Below are 22509 nucleotides of genomic sequence, written 5' to 3' on the forward strand. Positions count from 1 at the left end.
TAAGGAATACAAACCTGAAGGCCATAATCCACACATCGCACAACCATGGCCATTTCATAGTTAATCAGAGTCGAATGTTTAGCAAGGACATCAATCTCAAGTCATTTACATATAACATTCACAGTAAAATTCATAAGAACACTTTATAGATTTTCCAAAGATCAGACAGAAACATATTGTGTTAACATTGTTTGGTAGTGGCTGAGGTAAAGTTTCAGTACATAACTTGTAGTTTTAATCAACAATTCAAGATATTTGATAGGTTTAAAACTGCACAATATTTACGTTCATCTTTTCCAAAAGTTATTACCTTGCACTCCATTGATGATGCAAGAGTTGATTGTAGAAGTGTCCTGTTCACAGACACTCACTCCAGCTCCTATTATTTTGGGGGGCATGTCTGGCGACACAGCATGTGCAGGAGTCTTTGAGAACCGGCGGACACGCACAGACTTGTTGGAAGATTTATCTTCCTTATCTTTTTTATCACTCCTTTCTTTTTCTTTATCCATCTTGCTCTGAAATACAGATGGACATTTAGATTCTCTCTTTTGCCATATTTTTCAAACCACAGCACAATATTTTAAAAATTAGTCTATATGCGGAGTTAGTTTTATGCAAAATTACCTGGATTACAGTTGCCGTAAAATTTAATTCTGAATACCGTACCTCAGGCAAGATACGAGACCAGGAAGAAAATGGTTAAGTTATGAAGACACAATATGTTAGTTGGTACCACTGAGTATGCCCCACAGCCTTATTACAAGGAACAGCTTCTTACTGTAAGCAACGTAAACCCAAAGAAGCTTCATCTGATTTTAATTGCCTCATTAGATCACCATGCCTCACTCTATCAGAAGTATTCCCTTTGACCCATGCATCGCATCCTCAACTTTCTCTGTGACTAGTTTCTCTCTTTCCCAGATCTGATGAAGGATCCCCCGTCCTGAAATATAACCTGTTTTCTCTTTTCACAGATGCTGTTTCCAGCATTTTCTGAATTTACCTCTGCCATTACACCCCCATCCCAATCTTCCCTTGAAATGATCCAGAAATCTAGTCAACTCTTTTGCTCCTTCTCCTCAGACATATCGTCAGATTGATTTCAGTAATCCAGAGAGTGAGATCTTACTCTTTAATTGGCTACTTAGCTCCCCTCGTTCAAGTAACAGCCTTCTTTTCACCCATGTCATTTGAACCAATAGGAACAAAGACTGGACTGGTTATCTTCCTCCTTTAGAATCCCCTGTAACTCCTCTCTTACTAAGGAGGCTGTACAATGTCCTGGATTCAGACCTATATATTCCCCTCACTATTGAATGGCCCACCTGACCGGTTGTTTGCCTCACCTTCCCCCCCCTCCCTACCTCTTGCAAAGCTGAGCCACCCAATGTGCTATGTCCTCTGTGCTGACTGAAGCCCCTAGAGGAACAATCACCCTCACCATGATCCAACTTGCAAAAATCATGAACGATTCCCGTGCAGAATTATGGTCTTATTGGGTTTTTGTTTTGCCATAACGATAAGTAAAGATTCACACCCAACCATGAGTCTGTCAGCATTATGGAACCCAATTTGATTTTAATTAACAATCCCTTCAAATGTAATTGAATCAGGACGTTACACGATTGATACTAAAGGAATAGAAAAGTGAAGAGCTCAATCGAGAGTTCTTGTGCATATTAAATAAACAGGCTTTACTCTTGTAGAAAGTAGCTCCCCACCTGTGCAGCTACCATTCTATAACTTTACAGCTTAGGTATTGTCAACCCAGGACATCTGTAGTGAGTCTAAAGGCTCCTCGTTCATCTCCTAACCATAAATACATGTTCAAAACTGTGTGATACGGAAAAGAACAGAACTACCTCTCAGATCCACCTGAACACATACAGAAAATAAGTTGCTGTTGCTATATTTCTTATCAATTCCATCGAAATTGGCAAAAACCTCTGATGACCATATAACCGTTTACAGCATGGAAACAGGCCATGTCGGCCCTTCAAGTCCGTACCGGTTCACTTGAACAACTCTACTAGCTCCTCCGCAAACTCCTGAGGAAGTAGAGGCTTTCTTCATGATGCCATTGGTGTGTTGGTTCCAGGAAAGATCTTCCGTGATATTTGCAGGACTTTCTGCAGTTTGCAAATTGATTCCCATTTTTCCAGATTATACATTAATAGTATTTAATTGGCAACAAAACACTTGGCCATATCAGGAGATTGTAAAAGGGCATTATACAAATTTAAGCTATAGTGTTACCTACTTCTACAACATGGAAACTTATCCCTGCTGACAAAGTCTCATCTGCCCATATTCCTCTAAACATTTTCGATCCACGTACCTGGCTTTTAAACATTACAATTGTCCCTGCTTCTACCACTACCCCTGGCAGCTTGTTCCATACATCCTCTACCCTCTGTGTGAAAATCGTGCCCCCCGGGTCTCTTTTAAGTCCCCGCCCCCAAAAATTTTAAACTTATGCCCTCTAGTTTTAGATTCATTTGCCCTGTGAAAAAGACTATGATTATTAATCTTTGTTCCTTATGACTTCTACAAGGTTTTCCCTTAGCCTCCTACACTCCAAGGAGAAAAGTCACTGCTTATCCAGCCTCTCGATGTAATTCAAACTTACCTGTTCCAGTGAATTTTTTCTGCAATCTTTCCTTCTTAATAATATATTTTCTACAGCTGGGTGACCAGAATTGTCCACAGTATTCCAAGTGCAGTCTCACCAAAGTCTTGTACGGCTGTATTATGACGATCTTGCTCCTGTAATTAATCCCCTGGCTGATAAGGCCAGGAATGCCAAACGCCTTCTTCATCACGTTGTCTATCTCGCCACTTTCATGTAACCCCATACTTGTACCTCCAAGTACCTCTGTTCAACATTACTTCCCAGACCTTGACCTGTCAAAGTGTAATACCTCACACTTATCCAAGCTAAATTCCATAAGCCGTTCCTTGGCCCACTTTCCCAGTTCATCTACATTCTGTTGTCATCTTAGGCAACTTTCTTCACCAACCAATATGCCACTATTTTGGTGTTATTAGCAAACGTACTAACCACGCTAACTACATTGTCATCCAAGTCAGTGAAATTATCTGTTCAGTCCGCCAGGAATATTTAGATGCTGAGTATTAGTTGAGCAATTGTTCAGTCCATTATCTCCATGATTAACATTGCCATGTCGAAATTTTTTGTTGTAATTCTTTATTTATCGCACTATGAACCATCTTCTTTGGCTTGGCTTCGCGGACGAAGATTTATGGAGGGGGTAAAAAGTCCACGTCAGCTGCAGGCTCGTTTGTGGCTGACAAGTCCGATGCGGGACAGGCAGACACGATTGCAGCGGTTGCAAGGGAAAATTGGTTGGTTGGGGTTGGGTGTTGGGTTTTTCCTCCTTTGCCTTTTGTCAGTGAGGTGGGCTCTGCGGTCTTCTTCAAAGGAGGTTGCTGCCCGCCAAACTGTGAGGCGCCAAGATGCACGGTTTGAGGCGTTATCAGCCCACTGGCGGTGGTCAATGTGGCAGGCACCAAGAGATTTCTTTAGGCAGTCCTTGTACCTCTTCTTTGGTGCACCTCTGTCACGGTGGCCAGTGGAGAGCTCGCCATATAACACGATCTTGGGAAGGCGATGGTCCTCCATTCTGGAGACGTGACCCATCCAGCGCAGCTGGATCTTCAGCAGCGTGGACTCGATGCTGTCGACCTCTGCCATCTCGAGTACTTCGACGTTAGGGGTGTAAGCGCTCCAATGGATGTTGAGGATGGAGCGGAGACAACGCTGGTGGAAGCGTTCTAGGAGCCGTAGGTGGTGCCGGTAGAGGACCCATGATTCGGAGCCGAACAGGAGTGTGGGTATGACAACGGCTCTGTATACGCTTATCTTTGTGAGGTTTTTCAGTTGGTTGTTTTTCCAGACTCTTTTGTGTAGTCTTCCAAAGGCGCTATTTGCCTTGGCGAGTCTGTTGTCTATCTCATTGTCGATCCTTGCATCTGATGAAATGGTGCAGCCGAGATAGGTAAACTGGTTGACCGTTTTGAGTTTTGTGTGCCCGATGGAGATGTGGGGGGGCTGGTAGTCATGGTGGGGAGCTGGCTGATGGAGGACCTCAGTTTTCTTCAGGCTGACTTCCAGGCCAAACATTTTGGCAGTTTCCGCAAAGCAGGACGTCAAGCGCTGAAGAGCTGGCTCTGAATGGGCAACTAAAGTGGCATCGTCTGCAAAGAATAGTTCACGGACAAGTTTCTCTTGTGTCTTGGTGTGAGCTTGCAGGCGCCTCAGATTGAAGAGACTGCCATCCGTGCGGTACCGGATGTAAACAGCGTCTTCATTGTTGGGGTCTTTCATGGCTTGGTTCAGCATCATGCTGAAGAAGATTGAAAAGAGGGTTGGTGCGAGAACACAGCCTTGCTTAACGCCATTGTTAATGGAGAAGGGTTCAGAGAGCTCATTGCTGTATCTGACCCGACCTTGTTGGTTTTCGTGCAGTTGGATAATCATGAACCATATCAACCAATATATTTACAGATGTATCTCTTTAAATATTCACAGTGACATTTTCTCTTTTTTTTCCCCATCCCTCCCTTCCCCCTTCCCACCCCGTCCAAAAACAGTAAATATTGGACATATAAAATACAATAAAACAATATCTTTATACAAAAGGAATACAAACAAAAAAGACCTATCATCTACTTATTCACATTAAATCTGATCGTGTTTATCTTTTTATCATTTTAGGTGGTGGTGGTCCGGGGCCTGCTCTTTCTGTTATGTTCCATATATGGTTCCCAGGTTTTTTTCAAACATTGTAACTTTGTCTTTTAAATTATATGTGATTTTTTTTCCAATGAGGATACACTTAAACTTGGTTATATATTCCATTGATGTTTATAGTCATATAGTCCAACGTGGCCATCTTATATCTTTATTTTTACTTCTTTTCCACCTCTTCACCACCTCCATCCCTTTTTTCCATTACTGTTTTCTTAATCTCAATAAATGACAACGGACTTAAGACATGGAATACCCCAACAATCCCCACATGCAATAACCCTTTAACCCCAAATAAACCTCTCCTCCTTGGATTGCCCCTTGTCCCTTGACGGCAACCACAGCTCCCCTTTCCATTCGGTTTGTGAACTTACTTGCAAACGTCAACCGATTTCGCAGTGACCCTATTCTCCCCCCCCCAGAGAACACTATTTTCCTATACTTATAACAAAGCTCTCTCTCTTTTTTTTCCTCCCTTCTTCACCTTCTCTTATCCATCTTTAAATCTTTATATATACATTATCTTTACTTTATATTTTTACATATTTTTGTATATTTTTTTTGCCGGTTATCCTTCTTGTCACTCCTCCTCCTCTTTTCTCCTGTTCTGCAAATGTTCAGCAAATTCTTGGGCTTTCTTTGGGTCCAAGAACAGTCTATTCCGTTCCCCAGGGATGAATACTTTGAGTACTGCTGGATGTGTTAATATAAAGTTATACCCTTTCTTCCATAAGATTGTTTTCGCCGTGTTGAATTCCTTCCTCTTCTTTAAAAGTTCGAAGTTTATGTCCGAGTAAAAAAATATTTTTTGTCCCTTATATTCCAATGGCTTATTGTCTTCTCTAACCTTCTTTCTTGCCTTCTCCAGTATGTTTTCTCTTGTCATATATCTTAGAAATTTTATCAATATGGATCTCGGTTTTTGATCTGGTGGCGGTTTCGGTACTAGCGCTCTATGCGTCCATTCGATTTCTATTTCTTCTTGTGAATCTGTCATTCCCTGCACCTTCGGGATCTATCCTTTTATAAATTCCTTCATATCTGACCCTTCTTTACCTTCTTTCAGGCCCACTATTTTTATGTTGTTTCGCCTACTGTAGTTTTCCAATACGTCAATATTTTGTGACAATAAATCTTGTGTCTCTTTAATTTTTTTTCCTCTCTTCCAACTTCTCTCTTAAATCATTTATCTCCATTTCCACAGCACCTTCTCATTCTTCCACATTTTCTACTCTTTTCCCTATTTCAGTCATGACCAACTCTAAGCTTTGCATTCTGTCTTCAGCTCTTTTCATTATTCTTTTGATTGAACTAAATTCTAATGATAGCCATTCTTTTAATGACCTCATTTGTTCTTCGAAAAAGACTATCTAAACTTTGTCCTTCTATTTTACCTTCTTTCCTTTGAAATTCTTGATCTTCCTCCTCTTCTTCTGTGTCTGTATCATCTTCTTCCCTTCTCTGTATCTGTGTATCTTCATCCTTCTCTGGTGAGCTGCTTCTGTATCCTTGCTGTGCCTCCAGCTGCTGTGTCTCCTGTTGCTGGGCCTCCTGCTGCAGGTCGACCCACTGCTGGGCCCCCTGCTGCAGGTCGACCCACTGCTGGGCCTCCTACCACAGGTTGTCCCCCTGTCGGTCGCCCCATTGCCGCTCACCCTCTTCCAGCCTTCATTCTCTTTCTCACCACTCTTCTTCTTTCTTGTTTACTTCCCCCAGCCAAACACCCTCGTCTCTCAGCTGGCTGCTCCGCAGCTGAGTCCCCCTCTCGCCGGCGTTTACCTTTTCTTTTTCTTGTGCACCTCTTCTTGATTCTTTTTTGAAGTCCGCCGGTCAGGAGGACACCACTCCTCTGGGTACTCACCAACACCGGAGATCAGCCGCTCCTCTCCATTCTCCACGGTGGCTCTCTGCTCCGACATGCAGGTAAGGCCTTCTTCTTTCTTGTCCAGTGATTTTCCTTCTTCCCTTTTCACTGTTATTCTTACTTTTTCTCTTTTGGGCGCCATCTTTTGTCTCTTCTCTGTTACTTTATCTTTCTCTTCCTGTATTTTATGTTTATTGAGCTCTGTTTTTTCACACTTTTGTTTTCTTTTCTCTGGAGAGGGCTGGTTCCACCCGAACAGCCACTACTCCATCACGTGACTCACCTTTCGTCATGTCCAAGTTGATGTATCATAACAAGCACCTTCAGGGATGACAACTTGCTTGGAATCTATCCTTGGAAATCAGGCATTATTACTGTACTTAATATTCATTTTTATTGGGCTCATACAATCAAAGAAATGTCACGCTAAGTGAAAAGGTTCATTCAGTTTGATGCTAAATGACTGGAAGAAATTAAAATATGGACAATATTATTAGAAACTAAGCCAAACATTAGGAGCTGGAGCAACTCAGCAGGTCTTGACAAAATATCTGACCATTTCTACCCAGGGGTACTGCCCATTTGCTGAGTTCTTCCAGCAGCTTATCATTTGCTCAAGTTTCCAGCACTTGCAGTTTCGTAAAAAAAATTGTGGCTAATTTTGTTTGAAGAGAAATGATGGTCAATGTGGGAGAAAGACACTGAAATTACGAATGAAATGGACAGGCTGGGCAGAAGGCCTGAGGGCACAGTGATGTAGATGTAAGGGAGATGGAATTTGTTTTTTTTAATTAGGCAGGAAGTTGGGAGGCTATCAAAAATGCCATGAGAGTCAAAAATTAAAGCAACAAGTTGAATGACACAGGAAAAAAGGAAGACGAAGCATAAAAACCAATAACTTTGTGGAAAATAAACACCAACATAGATTGGTTTGGTAAACTGAAGACACACAGGAAAATATAGATGTTGGATTCTGAAGCCAAAGAATTTCAGCCCGAAAGATCAACCATTTCTTTTTCTCCCCAATGATGCTGCTGAACCCACTATGTTCCTCCAGCAGGTTGGGTTTAGCCTGGCTTGGCAGATGATTGATTTTCCTATTTCAATTTTTATATTACTTTGAAATCTGGTCCACTGATCTAATTAATTTCAGTAGGGCCAGGATCACGATGTAGGAATACATCATGCTGTTATAGCCATTTTCACAGTTTGAATATATTAGTTGCTTTATTAAGAAAACTTTAAAAAAATGTCAAGTGTCTGGTATTAATAAGTTTACCTTTATTTTCTTTCTGTGTTTAATTTTGGGGACACTTTTGTCTGCAGGCCGTACTATTTTATCTGCCTTGATCCATTCATCATACCTGTAAAACAGAAACAAAGTGAGCTCACATCATGTGTTGGAAGGATCTGCTGAAGATTAGGGCACAAGCAGTACATTCAGCACTGCCAATGTGTGTATGCTTCACCCGTTGCTCCCTGCTGGAAGGGTAGTGTGGTTGATTCACCTGGCAAAGGAAAACGAGCATGATGATCAAGGCAAAGACCAATGAGAAGGCAGAATAGGAGACAAGCATAATTTAACAATGAAAGATGCTTACAGGTTGCAGATAGAAATGGATATTAAAAGTCGCTGACAAGGTGAGAGTGCAATTCGGACAAGGTTGTCACATTCAACAACAACAATATGGGAAATTGAGACAATATCATTCAAAACACCCTTGCCTTCAGGTGGCCTGTGCAAACTTAAAATGTGAGCAATACTTTGCAAAGACTCTTCCAGATCAACTGGCAAAAATAAGCCTGGGCATTGCCTTTTACAAAAGCAGTTGACATGAGCAAGCAGCCTATGCATGGTAATGAGACTGCCAAAGGAAACAAGCCAAGTTTAAGAAACAACCGCAGAGCAAAATTGCCTTTTGGAGGTTTAACAAAATAGCAAAATCATTTAATCCATAGATTTCAAATTTGTTCTAAAATTTTGTTCCATTGAACACATGTGCTTGAATTATAAAGTTAAGCAGATTTTCATTCGCGTACAACAAAACAGTTCCCATCATCTTTTTATTTGGGCAGGAATAAACTGCCTGTTAAGAGATTGGTCGCAAAATCCAGGAGAGCTGTGGTAGGGATGGATTGGGATGCAGTGGAGGGGGGGGGTTTAAACAATGGAATTAGCCATATTCTGTGAAAGTGCTGAAGGTAGATTTTTAAATGTAATCAGAAGAATTGGAAATTTTTCTCCCTCACCTGAACTCTTCCTTTAAATGTTACCTCCACATCTGCCTTTGCTGAACTACCTTTCCTCCACTATTTAGCCACATGGATACAACCCACACTTTCACCCATTCTCCATGCAGCTACATATCACATTTCATGTTATAATTAGAGCAGAGTATTTGCGCAAGAATGCTGGAGAAACTCAGGAGATCATGAAGCATCCATAGGAAGCAAAGGGATATAAGCAATGTTTCGCACCTGAGCCTTTCATCAAGGTATGAAGAAAAAACAGGCAGGCACCTGAATAAAAAAGATGTGTTGAGGAGAGAAGGGAAAGAAAGGACAGGAGGAGACGCACAGGCCAACAGGCACAAGGTAATAGGTAGATATGAGTGGGAGAGCAGCAGAATAAAAAGCTGAGGTGATGGGGGATGGAGTAGTTCACTGAATGAAGGGAACGGGGTGAGGAGCTAGAGGAAAGGACACAGGGAAAGAGAGTAATAAGTGGGAGGGGTCTACTGGAAACAAGAGGCCTGTATTAATGCTATCTGGTTGGAGAGCAATCAAACAGAATATAAGATGTTATTCCTCCAATTTGCGGGTAGCCTTGATTTGGTAGTTCACAAGGCTATATCAGTGTGAAAATGGCATGTGGAATTAAAATGGATAGCCACTGAAAGGTTCCCATTATTCCAGCAGATAGACCAAAGGAGCTCAACGAAACGATCTCCCAGTCTGCGTCCAGTCTCCCTGACAGAGAGGAGGCCAACAGAATGTTTGCACAAGAATCTTTGGCTTGCTTGGGCCTCAACAATTAGTGGTCCCTTCCCTATGCAATACTTCCGAGAAGCAAAGTACTGACTGAGCATAACCATCTCCTATGTAAACATGTGAAACACATGTTCATTCAAAGCTCTGTATTCTAGCATCCTAATTCACATTCATGCATTATTGCTCTTCATAACCTATGTTAGCTCCCGGATATTAATATTTTGATACTTATACAATCTATAGATTGAACTTGTTTTACAATCTAGAAAGCATTCTATGTGCTTTATTTTTCAGTTACAGTTAGGATAAATTAATCACTGGTTCTACCATTCGATTCCATTGGTAAAATAGATTGATGTTCATGGAAGGTTGAATGATTTGCGCCATCCTTTATTGCAGCTATTGAAAACAAGCTAACCCTCGCTGTTTTTAAACTTGAAAAGGCATCCTACCTCTGGTTATCTAACCTAAGATAGAGAGGCCAAAGTTTTGTTAGAGCATTAGTGTCAAGGATACAAATTTTTGATACAACAGACATATCACACTTAGCATTCTGCCCTCCTCTCTTTCCCCAATTTACGAGAATCAAACCTTAAAGAAACAATCTCTCAGGTCTTCCAAATCCAACTCAATGGACATTCGTAGTTTATGTCACTCCACCTTCAGCTGCCTAGGAACACTTTCTTCCACTTTGCCCTCTTTAACTCCTTGACTTTTTTTAAACTGTCCCCCATTACTTTCTTGTGTTTCATGGTTTTGTTCGAGAAGGTTTCCCTGAAATGTTTTAGGATGGTTCCCCCCCACCCCCCCATGTTAAAGATGCTGTTTTGAGTGCACCTTATTATTGGTGAATAAAATGTTTTCAGTATAGGTCAAATGAAGTACTGTAATGCTTTTATTGTGCTTTTTTCTTGCCTCCTTCTTTGAGGAACCGAAACACCCCACTGAAAGCAAGAGCCAAAGCAGCAGAGAGTGAGGGGTGAACAAAACTGAAAAATTAGGTCAATCTCTGTGGTTAATGCACTGATGCTTCAAGTATAGGAAACTAGCATGGAGCAGGGCTGACAATGTATTATATAGGAAGAAGGGAGCGTACCAAAATGCAACCACACCAGCTACTTCAAAGGATGATGAAATATTGCAGCAACAGAAGGAAAAATGCTGGGGAAAGTTCACTAGGGTCTGCAGAGAATCCAAGTCTTCCTGTCAGGTTTAAAGCACAAATGGAAAGTCTACAAGCTAGACAGAAAACATGACTATTAGGAAAGAGAGGGAAGATGAACAACTATATTAATGGAATGATTTAATTTGCATTAATTTCCCCCTTTAACAACTCTGAATGTGGTTTATACTTCTAACTCACCTCACGTTCCAGCCACAGTAGTGCACCAGGTACAGGACCATTCCACCCTCCACGTCACAATCTTTAATGGTGGCTTCATAGAGCTTCTGGTTCCTCCCTCGACCATATCTCACTTGGACTTTCATTCCTGGTGGATAGCACTCAAATTCTTCCTCTTCATCTTCCCTCTCTTCACCATCATCACCAACTTCCTCCTCTTCATCTTCCTCATCCTCTTTACTGCTTTCATCCCTAATCCCAAACAAATGAAAGACATGCATGTTTTTAAAGCAATGTTAACAGCTCCCTTTTGATCAATTAATGTGATGTGGTGATACACTGCAAAATTGTCATTCTACCTTCTCTTTCCTTCTGCAGTAACTTTGCTGTAAAAATGGAACAGAGGGAATATACTGAAAATGTGCCCAAAGTATAAACAACCTTAGACCAACCATGTGCAACTTAAAAATATAATTTTCTGAAGATGGTTTGATGCAGTATTTTGTTTTAGATACACAAGACTGTGTTTTTGAAGCAGAGTAAATAGTTTTCACTGGTGCAGCAAACTATGGGCAAAAGAAAGGTGTGGGATCATTGGAAGATCTGCCACTTCCAAAGCAGATGAGAAGAGGCTGTAAATATCCTTTCTCAACTGTTCATACCACAACAGCTACACAAGAACACGACTGTCACAAATTATTATTGCCACTGTGAGCAAACCTTTCAACACTGCAATAGAATTATAAAATGTGGGAATGTTTAAATCAAAGACAAAAGCTTGAGAATGATATTTAAGCTACTACGGTGAGAGGATCTGAGGTGATAATCCAAATCCTTGCCCATGAGTCCTGCCAATTCCTGACCAAGGTCAAGCAGTTTTGTCCCAAATTTATACCTTTTTTTTCTTGTTTGCCCAATATTCACTTTTTTTTTGGAACAGTAGTTTGGAAAATAATTTGTAGCCTAAATGGGTGAGAAAGTATGTAGCAAATTTTTGCAAAAAGTGAATTTCAATGCTAAATGTTTGACACTCCTTGATCAATAACTTATAGACAAATAATTTCCTTTATATTTTTCTGCATAGTTGTTCTAAGTCCAGATATTATCTCCTAAAGTAATAGTTTCAAAGAAGTATTCTCAATTAATTTTCTCATCGTAAGCAAGCTCAGCAGTTTGCTCCATGAAAGAAAGCATGTTCTGCTTTATTTACTGTCTCTCTTACAGTCCTGCAAACCCTCTCTAATAAACAAGGAATACTGCAGAAATCCAAACACTGTAATAGGCATTCCACGGGGAATTTAAAATGAACTTCTGATTAAAATAATCTTGCATATAATTAGAACAAACCCTTGTTTGCAATTAAATTCACGGACAGTCATGAAGTAAGTATGCTGCCTGAAGCCAAAATAAATTTGATCACAATTTTACTCACAGCTAGCTCAATGCAGTTTGAATAAATATTGCAACAAGTTTTATGCTAAGGTCAAAAAACACCCAAATGATTATTGCCTTTTTGCATTCCATCTCACTCTGCTCTCCAACTCAGTCTGAATGACCAGATAATTATCTATCCCTGCACAGAGCTACATGTCCTCAATTAGAATAGAACCCATTCTAATTTTACAAACTCTTTTGCAGGCTTTAGCTTCTTTGCATCAATTATTCTTCTCGCAGCATTCCCAACACTACTTCCCTGTTGCATATTTCACCCTTCAGACTCTAGATTCATGGACGCCATTAATGAAACATAGTTCTCTATTATTGCACCAGCACTCTGCATTTACATAAATTGCACACCCTGGAATGACTTCTTTCATAAATTGACTGAAATAGAGAGTTGAGCTAAAGACACTAGCCATCACCGTCACCGCCACCTCCCACCCCTAGCCTCACCATCTCCTTTCCCTCTCCCTCAGCACTCCTCTCATGCCTCATCATGTATTCAGTCAGGACTTCATTACATCTCTCCCTCTGCATTTCAGTTCAAGGCTCTTTCCACCTTTACTTTCCTTTTTATCCCAGGAACTCCTCTTTCTCGGTCATCCCTGCAGCCTTCATGCTGCCAAGAATGATTTCAAATGTAGAGCCAAACAAAGCAAAGGACCAGGATATTTTGTCCTCAAGCACTTCCCTGGTGTAATTTTTGATAAAAATACATCTTTCATTTTGCTGTAATGGCTGGCTTATAATGAAATCATTATGCCCAAGAGGTGAATTTTATTTTCTCCATTGGGTCAGGAAATGGAAAGAGGCACAGGCTGCTAAGAGTTAAGAAATCAGGAAGCAGGAAGTATTTGTTGGGCGGAGCTATGGGTATGGGTAAGAGTTAAGAAATCAGGAAGTATTTGTTGGATGGAGCTATGGGTATGCCCCACTTTACAAAACTAGAGTGTTCCTATCAAACCTTTTGGAAGCTGAAATGGTGTAAAACGAAGATCCATTCACTACTATTGGAGGCTATTTACGTAAAAGTGAAAACCCACTCAAATCCTTTCGTAAAAGCGAACATGGCTTTCTTCATAAAACAAATTTCCGTAATTCGAGTATTCGTAAGCGTGGTATAAACCCAACACCCAACCCCAACCCACCAATTTTCCCCTGCAACCGCTGCAATCGTGTCTGCCTGTCCCGCATCGGACTTGTCAGCCACAAACGAGCCTGCAGCTGACGTGGACTTTTTACCCCCTCCATAAATCTTCGTCCGCGAAGCCAAGCCAAAGAAGAAGATATCTGTTTTGGAAGTTTAAATAGTTAAACATATTGAAGCATCAATTATGCTTCCTTCCAATACCTGGTATCTCACTGAGTTTTTATTAAATGATAGAGAAATGAATAAACAGAAGAAATACATAAAAGAAGAAGCCATTTTACATTGAAAAGAGTTGACTTGTACAGACTTAAAGATTAAATATCAGTGTGTGGTAACAATTTGGAAGCCAGTGTACAATGTTGTGGATAAGTGAGGCAAAAGGATTAGTTATGGAAAAGATAGGGAATAGTAAAGAAGGGGTTTTAGAGCTTCTGGAGTATATAAAAGTAGATAAGTCTCCTGGTCCTGACGGGATTTTTCCCAGGACCTTAAGGGAGGTCAGGGAGGAAACAGTGGAGGGTCCGACAGTGATTTTTCAACAGTCACTGGAGGAGGGTGTGGTGTCGCAAGATTGGCGGGTTGCAAACGTGGTTCCACTGTTTAAAAAGGCCTCAAGGTGTAGGCTAAGCAATTATCGGCTAGTAAGTTTGACAGCAAGTGGCGAAAAGACATATTATCTTAGGGATAATATGTATAAATATCTGGAGAGGCAGGGATTGATCAGCGACACCCAACATGGGTTTGTGAGGGGAAAGTCATGTTTGACGAACCTTGTTGAGTTTTTTGAAGAAGTGACTCGAAAGGTTGATGAAGGTAGAGCAGTTGATGTGATCTATTTTGATTACAGGAAGGCTTTCGATAAGGTTCCACATGAAAGGTTAGCGAGGAAGGTTCAGTCACTAGGGATTAATATAAAAATAGTCAGATGGGTTCAAGGTGGCTAGAAGATTGGCACCAGAGAGGCATGGTGGATAACTGCCTGTCAGGATGAAGGCCAGTGACGACCGGTGTGCCTCAGGGCTCATTGTTGGGTCCCTTGTTGTTTGTCATTTGCAATAATGATTTGGATGATGGAGTGGTAAATTGGGTGAATAAATATGCAGACGATACAAAAATAGGAGGAGTTGTGGATAGTGAGGAGGGTTTTAAGGGACTGCAGAAGGATTTGGACTGCTAGGAAAGGTGGGCTGAAAGGTGGCAGATGGAATTTAATGTAGGTAAGTGTGAGGTGCTTCATTTTGGGAGGAATAATGGTTCATTATTCCTTGAATGTGGATTCTCATGTAGATAGGATGGTAAAGAAGGCTTTTGGTATGCTGGCCTTTATAAATCAAAGCATAGAATATAAGAGCTGGGAGGTGATGTTGAGACTGTTTACGGCATTGGTGAGGCCAAGTTTGGAAAATAGTGTGTAGTTCTGGTCTCCAAATTATAGGAAGGATATAAATAAGGTTGAGAGGGTGCAAGGAAGGTTTACTAAAATGCTGCCTGGATTGCAGTATTTAGAATACGGAGAAACATTGAGTAGACTGGGATTTTATTCATTGGAGTGTAAAAGGTTGAGAGGGCATTTGATAGAGTTATTTAAAATTATGAAGGGAATAGATAGAGTAGATGTGAATAGGCTCTTTCCCCTGAGGGTAGAAGAGATTGGAACAAGGGGTTATAAGTTAAGGGTTAGGGGGAAAATCTTTAGAAGTAATATAAGAGGATGCTTCCTCACTCAGAGAGTGGTGGCTGAGTGAAATGACCTTCCGGAAGAGGTGGTTGCAGCAGGGTCAATTCTGTCATTGAAGAGGAAGTTAGAAGTTAGGGAGTTGGAGGGTTATGGGCAGGGAGTGGGTAGGTGGAACTAGTTGGAGTTTCACGTAAATCAGTGTGGACTAGAAGAGCTGAGATGGCCTGTTTCCGTACTGTAATTGTTTTATATGGCAGTGATAGAACAAAATTATTGGCACATACAAATGAAACACTGAAATAATAGTCTTGATTTTTGGAATGGCAAAAATCCTCAGCTAAGATTCATCTTAGACTGCCATGTTTTTGTTTTGGAAAGGAAAAAAATAGAAAATCAAAATCTGAGAGAACAGAAGATGTTGGAAATCCTCAGCAGTTCAGGCAGCATCTGTGAATAGGGAAACAAAAGTAACGTTTCAGTCAATCCACTTTCTTCAGAACTGGAAGAATTTGGAGACAAGGTATGTTTTAAGTGGCAAAGAGGGTTGAGTGTGGTGAACAAAGCAACAGTAAGTGATGGCATGGGGTAGGGTAGTGGGACAGGCAACGACACAGATTGGTGTGAAGTGAGAGGGTGTGAGGAAAACTTCAATAACCAGCAACTGATCTGTCTCGAGATGTAAATATAAATCAGAGGAGAGATCAAAAATCATGCAAGAACAGTGATTTCTCAAAACCCCAAATTGAGGAAAACGCAGTGAAACCACATTTTCCATCCTAGAACTTTTACATAACAATAATTTCTGAATGACCATAGTTGGCGCTCCTCTCAACAGGTCTGTTCCCTTTCCTGCACTTCTCATCAGATTCCTTTTCCTCCCACTTGGAGCAAGGATAAGGTTTCACCCCATCGGATCTACATTCAATGGAGTATTTTCTGTCACGTTCATCCAGATGGCATGACCAAACACCCTTTCACTCCACTCCTGTGACCTTCAGTGTTCTGATGTCACATGCAGAACCCTCCCCTCTATTGAGAACACCTACAGAGAAAGCTGCCGTCGCAGAGCAGCAGCAATCGTCAAGAATCCACGCCACCCAGCACACGTTCTGTTCTCGCTGCTACCATCAGGAAAGAGGTGTAGATGCCACATGACTCACACCATCAGATTCAGGAACAGCTGCTACCCTCCACCAGCAGACTTCTCAACAACAAACTCAATCAGGGACTCATTTAAGGACTCTTACTTGGGCACTTTATTGATTCTTTTTTATTTTCTCCGCACATTATCTGTTTACATTTCTTTGTTTACATGTATAAACTGTGTAGTTTGTTTTGCACTACCAATAAATGGTAATTCTGCCTGGCCCACAGGAAAAAGAATCTCAGGGCTGTATGTGATGTCATGTATGTACTCTATGACAATAAATCTGAAGAGACTGTGACTTCTCAGTTCACTCTCAGATCTCCCCCAACGTCCACGTTTCTCACAGTGTTTCTCCCACAACCAAGAAGAAATTCAAAATTTGCACTTTTACCTCATTCCTTCCCAACATCCGGGCCTAAACAATCCTTCCAAGTGAAACAACTATCCCCTTGTATCTCTTCCAATTCCATATGGTGCTCACAATATAATCTCCTCAACAATGGAAGAACCCAACATATTGGGTGTTCCGGAGCTTCCAGTTCCCAATTTGACTGCTCTGTCTTTTTCTGTGAGTCCAGTGTAAGTGAGGAATAATATCTAGTCTTCAATCCAGGTTTGCTACAGCCTTTGGAGCTCAACCATATAGTTAATAATATCAGATAACCTGCCTTTCTAGTTTATGCCAGAACAATATAGTTGTATCTGAGAGCTGAGGATGCCCGGTGAGTCATGCAGCAATTATATGTGGAAGAAGCCCAGTGAGTCAGATAGCATCTTAATGTGGATTGGCAACCTGGGTCATTGATTCATTGATATGGTGCGTATTTTGAATGTTTTGCATTTTAATTTCATGTTTTCATTTTTATCTTTCAATTGCCTGGCTAATCATCTTTTTCTGATTGAAGAAAGACCCATAGTATAAATAACATAGCAATGTCTTTAAGGCTATCACAAAGGAGGAAAGGTTACGATGAGGGAACCTACACTTTGCTTAATCTTGCTCAGCACACAGTAACATTTTCTTCAGTGCATTAACATACCTTGAAATTCACATCACTTCCCTGAGCATGTTGCACAGGACATATTTAACACATTTAGATGATGACTTCAGATCACAGTTTAGAAGTTAGTTTGCACCAGACCTAATCGTTAGCACAGCTTCACTTATTTAAACTACTGTACTCAGTACTGTAATTTCATTCTTTTTTAACATGGAATACTGACCCGTGTTTTTCTTTATCCATCATTTTTAGAGGTTTTAATTCTTCTGCTTTACACTCAGGATCATCTTTCACATGATAGATTTGATCTGCCTCCCTTTCCTCATTTTCTTCAGTTTTCACTTTGCTGCTCTCTGGTGCCTGTGCCAAGCATTCTGGCAGCTGTCGCTTCCTTGCCTGAAAAAACAGAAAAGCTCAGTTACTATCATGAGGCCCACTCTATTTTCACGTAACCTGGTGAGCTGTGAGAGCGAGGGAACAGAGGGATGATCTGCTCTCAGCTTTCATGTCCAGATGCACTGGTGTGGGGTTGAGCAGCTTTGCTCCAATGTTCATCTTTGCAACACCTCAAACGTGATGGAAGAGACCAAGTATGATCAATGCCAAGTCATCGACTAAATGACAACTTGGTGAAACATGATACAGTACCAGAATAATTAAAGCCACCTGATAAGTATTTCTCATTCCCAGATGGTTTAAAATAGTATTCCAGTTCATCTTTCAGAAGGACTTGCTCTCTTAATCCTTTGATTGAATTTGTTGTGTTCCCACTTAAATGTATACTAGAGGTTCTCAACCTCTTTTCATCCACAAACCATGTTGAGTTACAAACCACCCCTGGATCCTACCCCAACTGGGGGGTGGAGAAGGGGAGAATACTGTGGAATTCTGGTTTTGGTTGGAATTTCTCTTGAGAATAATAATTTTCTTGTCAAATTTACAATCTCGTTTTACATACTACTCGTTTATTACATCTTTGCCTTTACATTCTCAAAGGAGCTGGCTTCTTGGCTTGGAGCTGCAATCTCAGCAGCCAGTGTTAAAGGAGCAAATGACAATATATCCAGCTGTTGTACAAAATGGTTAGTTCTTGAAAGGTTTCTGCAATGGCATGAGGTAGCAGGCAGGAGAATGATTCCTGGGGAGTCACCTGGCACGAACAACATGCTGTCCAAGAGGGCTATGGAGATCCTCCAAAGTACTGCACGGCAGGAGATTGCTAACAAGGTTCTGGAGTGCAGTCTATAAGTGCCTACACCAGTGGTTCTCAACCTTTTTCTTTCCACTCATGTACCCCTTTAAGTAATCCCTAAATAGCCATATTGTACAACAGCTGGGTATATTGTGGTGTGTCCCTAGCCTCTATTCTATTGGCACCCTGTCCGAGGAATTAATTGGGAGTTTACTGGGACAGGGTCCAGAGGAAAAGGAACACTGTTATCTTTTCACTCCTCTATACCCTACTCATATCCTCAGTGTTTTCTAACACTGGTGAGCTGATAAAACCAGTGAAAAAGGGATGGCAGAAAATCATCCATTTCCAATTGAAGGTAGAACACTCTGATCCCTGAGGATTAGTTGTGTTCAGTGGAAAAGGAATTAGTGTCCCAGTTAAGGGTGGCCCAGTGGAAACGACATAGAGCTTGCTATCTTGGAACACCTTTCAGCCACTGGGATGCCAGTGGAAAAGGGGCTCCTTTAACACTGGCTGCTGAGATTGTAGCTCCAAGCCAGCACCTTTGAGAATGTAATGGCAAAGATATTACTGATGTAATAAAGGAGTACTATATAAAATTAGGTTGTAAACAAGAGAACAACAAGAAAATTATTTGAGTTTACGGTCATCTGATTGCACAAGTACAACCCGACAAAACAGCGTTCTCCAGTCCTTGGTGCAAAACATGCAGACACACATACAGACGAATGATACATATGCACATATATAAAAATAAATAAACATTGTATAATAAATAGTAGTCGTGGAGGGATTGTATGAGCAGTTCATTTCAGTCATTCTGCAGTCTCACTGCCCATGGGAAGAAGCTGTTTTTCACCCTGGTGGTTCTGGCTCTGATAATCCTGTATATCTTTCCCGTTGGGAGTACTAAAAGATGCTGTGTGCAGGAGCCCTCCACAATGAACCAAGAAGATCACGCCAGTTGGGGGTGGGGGGGAGACATCAGTGATCCTCTCTGTTGCTCTTCTATTTCTGTGGTTTGACCTCAGATCCAATGCTCAACATCAATCATACGACACTGTGATGCAGCCGGCCAGAGATGTCACTCCTTAAGTGGACTCCGAGGTACTTGGTCCACTCTACTGTCTCCATTAATGAATTATTAACCTGTTGTGAGGTGGTTGTTCCTGGTCCCTCTGAAGTATACAATAATCTCCTTTGTCTTGTCAACATTGAGACTCAGGTTGTTATTCTCGCACCATATCGTGAGATTTTCCACCTTTTCTCTGCAGTGCGACTCGTTGTTACTGATGAGACCGACTACTGTTATGTCATTTGCCAACTTGATGACTGTTGGAGCTGGATCTGGTGATGCAGTCATAGGTCAGTAGCGTGAACAGGAACGGCCTGAGCACACAGCCCTGAGGTGGACCAGTGCTCAGTGTAAGAGTGCTTGACATTTTGCTCCTGACCTGGACAGTATGTGGTCTGTCCATTAGGAAGTCCAGAATCCAGTTATAGAGAGGAGTGTGGAGTCCAGGAAAGACAACTTCTTCACCAGCCTCTGGGGAACGATTGTATTAAAAGCTGAGCTGAAGTTGATGAACAGCCTAGCGTATAAGGTGTCGATCTCCAGGTGGGTCAGGATGGAATGGAGGGACATGGCTATAGCATCATAGGTTATAGGCGAATTGAAATGGGTCCAGTGTCTCTTCTTTGACATGTTTCATCACCAGACGCAGGCCTGAGTGACCTCTTCTCCATGGCACAGACCTCCACCATTCTGAAATGATTCAAGCTTTTCATAAAGAAATTGCGAGGCCACATCCTCTCTGCCGTGGAAATAAGTTCCCTGAACTTACTCAAATAAAATCATTTAATATTTTGAGTACCTGACAAATCTTTCCTTAGCATTCCCTGTTGTAGACAATAAACTCCAGTTTCTCCAACTAAAATGTGCAATCTGCACTTGGACATCCGCAGAAGAGATTGCACTGCAAGTCATACCAAAGTCTGACCTTTTATGTTCTTTCTACAGCTGGCGGCAGTTAACAAAGTGAGAGCAAAGTAATTGGACAACATGCATGTGATATGCTAAAAACAACAGCTAAATGCCATCCTCATCTTTGACACAAGATATTCTAAAGGTTCCAGTTATTTTTATCCTGCACCTCACAACAATCCATAAATGTCAGCCAACAAATTTTATAAAATATTTTCTGTACTTGCCCTTAGGGATTTAGGTTCGTGACCCTTCAAGTCTTCATCCTGCACAACACTTTTGCCTTCATTCTTGTTTTCGCCCACATATTCAGCGACTGGTAATGTAATGGTGGCCACCTTTTCCTCTTTGTGATCGAGGACATCATGACCCTTTTCACATTCTTTCTTCGGTTTTCCTGCTTTGAGGTCTCCTTGCAATGATGTTGAGAATTGAATATTGGCTGACTTGCAATAGTCCTCAAAACCACATAAATACCTGGGGAAAAAAATTACAGCTCTGAATTAATGGCTGGTTCCTTCAACAAGCCAGCATGGGTACAAAAGGCCAAACATTCTCCTTTCTCCACTCTTCAATTCCTCCCCCACCCCTGTTAATGCTTCATATCACGATTGTTTAAAATACTTTGAAGTGATCTAAACTGAAATGAAGACAACATCTATTAAAACTTCTGTATTTCACAGCAAAACCTCATGTCAAAATAGTCCTTTTTGTCCTTTCACATAATGAATTGTGGAGAACAGACGGGGACATTTGGTTCATTGTGGTTGAGTTGGTGCTTTGTATTTATCCAGTTAGTTGCATCTCCACCCCCACCAGTATTTTCCAGATATACAGGCAATCCCCAGGTTACAAACCAGTTCCATGACCTGGGTCTGTCCATAAGCCAAATTTATACCCAAGGCGGAACAGGTACTTACAGTTCTTATTTAGTGCTTGTGAGGTAACATTATATGCATTATACACATGCACAAATTGGCGAACAGCCTGTTGGTAAGTACAAGTTGTTTGTAACCTGGGAACTGCCTGTAACTGGAAAAAAAATCTTTTCCGAGAGCAGCACAGTTAAGGCAATGCCACTACACAGCTGGCAAAGCAGATTCAAATCCAGCACCATCTGTAAGGAGTTTGTACACTCTCCCAGTATCTGTGTGGGTTTTCCTCCGGGTACTTTTGCTTCCTCTCGCCCTCCAAAACATACAGGGGTTGTCAGTTAATTGGTGTATTTGGGGGGGCACAGGCCTGTCTAGAATCGGAGTTACCATGCTACATGTCTAAATTTAAAATATTTATTCAATTTGATGTTGAAAGGTATGAATGAATCTTCCAATTCCTTTTCATAGACTGCATTCCAGATCATCGCAACACGCTGAAAGAAAAATATTGCCCTAATTTCCCTCTGGTTCCATTGCCAATTTTCTTTAACCTGCGTCTCTGGCTACCAACTCTGCTGGCTGCAAAACAATTTCTTCTTAAATGCTAATAATAATTGTTTGCCACTTCAATACACCTGATGCTTATCTAAGGAAATGTTGCTTTTACCATGCTCGTCAGGGTGAAAGGCAAAATAATGCATAATTTCAACCTTGGACAGTAAACGTGACACAAACAACCCATGACGACAAAGATGCAAACACCAAAATATAAACTTATCTCTTATGAATGATCTTGGGACAGTGCACATCAACTTAAGAACTATAATTTTCAATTTAATACAATGTGAAGTTAAATATTTGAACTTAACTATCTCTACTTTCCTCAAGAAAATGATGGAGTTAACTTGAATAGCGAAAGGCACACATTGTCACATGGCTTAGAGATTATTGGCTTTAATGAATGTGAAAGAATATGTTTAATAAATTAGGTGAGAAAATAGATTAGTTGCCTTGTAACAAGGTGGGAATATAATTGCCTTCTAACATGACTGTGCTGTAATGAGATAG

At 41.1% G+C, this 22509-nt stretch overlaps 1 protein-coding gene across 10 annotated transcripts in view; it reads right to left on the reverse strand.

The window, feature by feature from the left end:
* Nucleotides 1-22509, reverse strand: part of arid4b (AT-rich interaction domain 4B) — a 239110-nt gene that overhangs the window by 37670 nt on the left and 178931 nt on the right. For 9 of the 10 annotated variants that reach the window (XM_069885135.1, XM_069885133.1, XM_069885132.1 and 6 more), the window contains 5 exons: nt 20794-21043; nt 17611-17783; nt 10993-11223; nt 7918-8002; nt 311-518 (listed from right to left, as the gene is read on the reverse strand). In XM_069885135.1, coding sequence (XP_069741236.1) covers nt 311-518; nt 7918-8002; nt 10993-11223; nt 17611-17783; nt 20794-21043 — 947 coding nt within the window. The remainder of the gene's footprint in view (nt 1-310; nt 519-7917; nt 8003-10992; nt 11224-17610; nt 17784-20793; nt 21044-22509) is intronic. The other variant, XM_069885139.1, reaches the window with a different exon arrangement.

Source organism: Narcine bancroftii, chromosome 6 (assembly GCF_036971445.1).
Source record: "Narcine bancroftii isolate sNarBan1 chromosome 6, sNarBan1.hap1, whole genome shotgun sequence".
NCBI lineage: Eukaryota > Metazoa > Chordata > Chondrichthyes > Torpediniformes > Narcinidae > Narcine > Narcine bancroftii.